The following is a 6,000-nucleotide window of genomic DNA, read 5'->3' as shown; positions in this document are numbered from 1 at the left end:
CAACTCAAGTTGACCAGCGTTAACGCTCCTCTTTATCCACCCCACACTTTTATCTATTCCTTCTTTCTCTCCCTGTCCTTTTCTTCTTCTTTTCCTCTCCTTTCCCCACTTCTTCCGTTATTTATTTATTTATTTTTGGTTTTGATTTTTAAGGGGTGTTGACCTGGGTTTAGTTCTAATAAACCGAACCCCCTTGCAAGTGAAGCGATTGGTTAATTGCGCCGGTGACTGACGTGCTAAATGAGTGCGGCTCGCAGCCGCCGGGAGCTGATTGGCTGCGCGGGGAGACTCCGAGGGCTCTGCAACAGGAGCACCGGGCACTCGAGTCCTGCAGCCTCGCGAGTAGGTGCCGCGCGCCCGCCCGCCCGCCGCGCGTCCGGGAGCCGGGGCAGCACTCGGGCCGCCGCGCGCGCTCCTCTCCCCGCGCGAGCTCCCTCCGCGGCGCCTGCCGCAGGCCGAGGGCCGCCACCGGCCGAGGACCGGGCAAGGAGCGCGCGGCCGCCAAGCCGGGCAGCGCTGGGGACGGCGCCTTTTGTCCCTGGAGATCCCTGGAAGTTTGCGGCGGGACGCGCGCGGGGAGGCGGCCGAGGCAGCCCCGACGTCGCGGGAGCGGGTGCGCCGAGCCAGCATGGGCAGCGGGCGCGGCGCGGGGGGCCGCCGCTGGGCCGCCTCGGGCGTGCTGCTGGCGCTGGCCGCCGGGCTCCTGGCCGCGGGCTCGGCCAGCGAGTACGACTACGTGAGCTTCCAGTCGGACATCGGCTCCTACCAGAGCGGGCGCTTCTACACCAAGCCGCCGCAGTGCGTGGACATCCCGGTGGACCTGCGGCTGTGCCACAACGTGGGCTACAAGAAGATGGTGCTGCCCAACCTGCTGGAGCACGAGACCATGGCCGAGGTGAAGCAGCAGGCCAGCAGCTGGGTGCCCCTGCTCAACAAGAACTGCCACATCGGCACCCAGGTCTTCCTCTGCTCGCTCTTCGCGCCAGTCTGCCTCGACCGGCCCATCTACCCGTGCCGCTGGCTCTGCGAGGCCGTGCGCGACTCGTGCGAGCCCGTCATGCAGTTCTTCGGCTTCTACTGGCCCGAGATGCTCAAGTGTGACAAGTTCCCCGAGGGGGACGTCTGCATCGCCATGACCCCGCCCAATGCCACCGAAGCCTCCAAGCCCCAAGGTCAGGCCGGCCCTTTCCACGCGCGCGAGCCCCCCAACCCGGGCGGGCGGGGGCCCGGGGGACCCGCCACGGGGAAAGCCCCTGCCACTCGGACCCTCGCCCCGCCGCTCCTCCCCGGAGTTCGGACATGCTCCCTGGAGGTTGCTCTCAAGCTGTGCGGAACGAGTTTTAAAAGCCTCTCGTCCGTCCGAGGTGTCGCTTAGCACCTCTACCGACCCAGGTGCACGGCCGGCAGCGGCGGCTGCGCCTCGGCCCCTAGCAAGCTCGAAGCGGTGCCTGGAGCGGCTCTTTGGGATCCAGGCTCGCTTTTTCCATACCTGAGACAAAGCCTTATCCTCCGTATGAAAGGAGAGCCATTCTCTCTCTGGGAGGGAACCGAGTCCCCGTGGAAGTTTTTAACACCCGAGACGGGATGCCGCAGGAGGAAAAAACCCAAACCCAAAGCGCAGAAAGCCTAGAAAGGCCGAGAAAATGCTAAGGCGCAGCTTTGTTTATTTTCATAGGTTCGGTGAGGATTAAAAAAAATTCCACCCCCCCGCCCCCCTTCCCCGAGCTTTCCTTAGCTAGTCATTTCAGCCAAGTAGCTCCGGGAGGACTGCAGAGCTGGCTGAGAAAAAAAAGTTTAGAAACAGGATTTCTGTTTTTCCACCCTTTTCAGGTAACTGCTTGGCGGAGGGTTGGGGGCTGGAAAGTGAGTACTCTCATTCTTGCATACCCCCTGCTTCTCCCATTTACACAAATCCTCAGGTAATTAGAAAGATAAAAATGCAATTAGCTCATTGTTCATCTCTCCTTGGGGAGTGGGGCTGCGCAAATTGGAGACTTTCTGAACAGCCCCACGGAGGAGCCTGAGCCTCCTCTCGGAACCCCTCCCACTTAAAGGGCAGCTCTTGAGTGGGAGGGAAAAAAATCCGGGAGAGGCGAAAACCAAATCAAAACAAACCAAAAATCCAGCGTGGTGGCCTGACTTTTATAGGAACGAATTCTTCAGGAGCAGAGTTGAGGCTGAAAGATGTGCCCAAAGTCCCATAGGCCGTGATGGGGAGCCATACCTAGATGCGCTTAGCACAGGGGCGCTGTCCCGAGGGGGTTTAGGGTGGGGGACGGGCTCTTGGCTGATTTAGCTCATCTTGAAGGGATGCCTAAAAGAGAAATGTCCTCTGAAGGGTTTACTCTTCCAGTGTGAGGGTGGTAGTATGGGGAAAGGGAGCCCTGAATTTGCAATGCTCCTGCTTATTCTAGGGAGGGAGGAGATTGGTCCAAAGTGACCGGCATTGGGTGGCCTGGGCCCCAGCCAGGTGGGAGAGACAGCAGTCTGGCTGCACTGCCCAGGGCACCTCTGCTCACCACTTCCTGGGTGTCTGCACAGGGTTAACCTTTGGGGGAAGTGCGGCCCTTTGGGAGCAAGAGCTCAGCAATTACCTAGAGCAAACAAAGCACTTTGTGTTCAGCTGGTGTGGAGCCATCCCCCCCCCCCCCTCCCCAGCAGGCAGCCCGCAGGCTTTTCCTTCTCCCCTTCCTCACTGGCTGGCCACTGGCTGGCTGGGAGATTAGCCCAGCTCTGCCCCAGAGGCCTCTACTCCACTCCCGGTTGTTTAGGGAAGAGCCCATGCCCATGGAGACCTTTGGGGGAACACCTTTTGAGGGGAGGATGGGGGACTGGCCAAAGTGCCTACATATAGGGGGGAAGAATCCTCCCAACTGACCCCCCCCAAAGGCTGGAGTGGAGTGGGGGGTATCATATAATTGCTGTCTTGCCTTTGACCCCTGGGCTGCTGTTTACCTGACTGCTGCCTCCTGAGTCTGGGCCTTGGTACCATCCTCCTCTGTCCTCCCCTCTAGCCCAGGAGTGCCTAGGCAGGCACCTTCCCAAGGCCAGCTGCCAAACAGAGACGAGCCATGAGAGGACCAGTCAGGTGTGGGGCTTGGGAACTGGTTTTCCCCTCATTGTTTTTGGTGAGAGGTTCTGGCCCGAGAGGAGAGAGCACCCACTCCTCCCCAGCACTGCAGCCCTTCAGTGGGAGGGAGTCCCACAGGAGCCCCACATGACTTCCTCTGAGGTGGCATGGCCATTGTCAGCTAAGCATGGAGGTGGGAAGGCTGTGTATGTGTGTGTGTGTGTGTGTGTGTTTGCAGGGGCAGGTTGAGACAGACCAAACTACCAGTCCTCATGACCTTATGGCTAGTGGCTCCAGAATGGGAACTGGTACTTTGGGGTAAGAATAAATACACAGGCACTACTTTTATTCTTTCTCTTTAGTCTTTGAAATTAAAGCCAAGTTTTCAAGGCAACGCATATCTCTGCATGCTATTCATGTAATTGGGCATGTTTTGGGGTCTTGGGCACACCTTAGGGGCCATGTGCTAGTAAAGATCAATTTGATAATGAGAGAGAAGTCAAGAGATACTTTTCCCTCCAACAGGCTGACGCCGCGGCTACATCAGCATCTGTCCCTACCTGTTACAGGAGAGGCATAACTTTGTCAACTTTCCAGGAAAGTTATTTCTAAATCTCACGCTTACATTAGGCCTATCCATTCCCAGGCCAGTACATTGTTGCTCCCCCTTCCAGCCAGGTTTCACTGACTGAAGTTGGATGAATGAGCATATATTTTTAGTTTTATTTATTTTTTTTTTTGTTCAGACGTGTCATGCATTAGATCAGCCTGGCCGTTCTAGTCACGGATTGCAGAGCCCACGGTGCCCTCACATGTCCTGAGAGCCTCCAGAGGGTCTGTCTCGGGGCGTCAAGGAGCTGGCCAGGGAAGACCTGCTGTGTGTGTGAGAGAGAAAGTTTGCGTGTAAATTTTGTGTGTGTGTGTATTGTGTGTGTGTTTGTATAAGAGAGGGAGAGAGAGCTGTGTCCGTGTGTGTCCTGATTTTTAAAAAATCACTTAATCGTGACTCTAGTGTTGGACTGTCTCCTTTCCTCCCCCTAAAATATTAATGAAACACAAAACCTTTCAGTTTTTTGGTTCCTTTGCTTTAAACATTATTTTAAATCTTCCTTAAAACAGCAGTTTAGTTCTACCTCTCAGATGGATGGTGGATTATTCCCGCTGAGGCAGCCTGCAGGGCCCCAAGGACACACCAGAGGGGGGCATAGATTAATATTGCATTACACATTCCTCCTTTCCCTGGATCAAGCTGCTCCAGAGTTGGCCAAAAGAAAAGTCAAGATGGGGGTTAGCTCACCCCATGAGCTCTTTCTACCTTGAGAAGCGCTGAAGGTCAAACATTCATTGGTGGGCCTGAAGAAAATGGCCTCGTGGGCTACAGAGCCCCTCAGGGAACTCAGAGGGTCCAGAGGGGATGATGTGAGTGTGCCAAGGGGACAGTGTTTGATATTCTCACTGCCCGGGCCCTGCTACTTGTTCAGTCAAGATTATATTCATAAAAACTCCCAGTGTGATAACTTCCACTTAAAAAAAGTAAATAAGAGAACAAGGAAAACCCCAAAGCACGGTTTACTCTCCCGGGATAGGTAACATGGTCCTTCCCATATTTCAGGACTCCTTCTGTTTTTCTCCCCATGGAAGCAAGAACCATAGTGCGAAATTCTGGGTAAGTTTTTCCCGTTGTCAGAAACACTACCTCCAGAACCTAATTTCAAGTTCTGGCCGAAAAGCAAATTTCCAAATTCTGGGCCAAAAGACAGTCACACAGTCTTGTGCTTGGAGTGTGGCTGTGGTTCTTGCTGCACTGAGCATCTGGATGGTGTTTGGCCCTGGGTACAGAGTGAATGTGGGAGAGGAATCTGAAGAAAGATGAAGGGGTGTGGTCCCTGTGTGGAAGTGGGGGTGACCGGCTGTGGACCAGGTATGTCCTGGGGGCAGTGCTGGCCTGGCAAGGCTGTGCAGCTCTCTCCATAGCGTCTCCACCGTGGGAGGCTTGGCCCATTTCACTGAGCCACAGGGGACCTCACAGGCAGGAGACTCTGCCATGGAGGCCGCTGGAAAGGGCAGGACAAAGGGCCTTCCATCTTACCATTTTTCCTTGGGGTGACTTTCCTCTGCTCCTCAGCGCCAGCCTGGCTTGGACCCCAGTGCTTTGCCAGGGGCGGAGTGCCCTTCGAATGTACTAGATTTCCTAGATCATGGATTAAACTCCTCGTGGTTGATGGATGATGGTGGGGATGGTGGTGATGATGATAGGCCACCTCAGCCGTCCGGGGATTCCACTGTCCCGCTTTCTCGCTGGCCTCCCACAGAGACACTCCACCTCCCAGGGGTCCCCTCCAGCGGCATTTTGGCCTGCAGGAGGCCTCTGGATCTGGCCTCAGAAGTCTCCTCCCTCTGTGCCTAGTGCCTGGCAGTGGCCCTCATGCCTACCACACACACACCTCCTCTTCAAAGCACTTCACAGTGTTGTGAAAACGCCTTCAGAGGGTCCCCCATCTCCCCCGCCCTCCCGGCCCTCCCATTTGGCAGCTCTTGCTGGTGCTGCCCCCAGCCCCCACCCAGGTGCTCCTGCCTCCCCCTACGCAGCGCAGGCAGGAACTTGCACTGCAATAGCCCTTTTGGAGAGGGGTGTTCGGGGCCTGTGGCTAGGGCTGGTGTGTCTGAGTTTCCTTCTTGGGTCCTAGAGAGCAGGTCAGATTGATCTGCTGTCCCATTGGGCGTTTGGGAATGGGAAGGGGGCAGGGATCAGAGAGGGATATTTAAGGGCGAGGGGAGAAGGAACCAGAAACAAACACCTGGAATAGATGCGCACTCCCCGTCAAGCCACAGTTCACAGACCCGCCCCTGCCTAGCCCCAGATAAGGTTGGTTTACGTGATTGTGTCATATTCCACAGTTCTAGCCCCCAGGTTTTCAAGAAACTGTGTC

The 6,000-nt window shown here is 56.0% G+C and overlaps 1 protein-coding gene across 1 annotated transcript in view; it reads left to right on the top strand.

Moving 5' to 3' along the window:
- The first annotated feature begins 390 nt into the window (after positions 1–390).
- The window catches only part of SFRP1 (secreted frizzled related protein 1), a 45,790-nt gene continuing 40,180 nt past the window's right edge, over positions 391–6,000 (top strand). The window contains exon 1 of the mRNA XM_006746585.3: positions 391–1,172. Coding sequence (XP_006746648.3) covers positions 629–1,172 — 544 coding nt within the window. The 5' untranslated portion in view covers positions 391–628. The remainder of the gene's footprint in view (positions 1,173–6,000) is intronic.

This window comes from Leptonychotes weddellii, chromosome 2, assembly GCF_054177405.1.
Source record: "Leptonychotes weddellii isolate Sample4059 chromosome 2, ASM5417740v2, whole genome shotgun sequence".
In the NCBI taxonomy this organism is placed as follows: Eukaryota; Metazoa; Chordata; class Mammalia; order Carnivora; family Phocidae; genus Leptonychotes; species Leptonychotes weddellii.
This window is presented reverse-complemented; position numbering and strand designations above follow the sequence as displayed.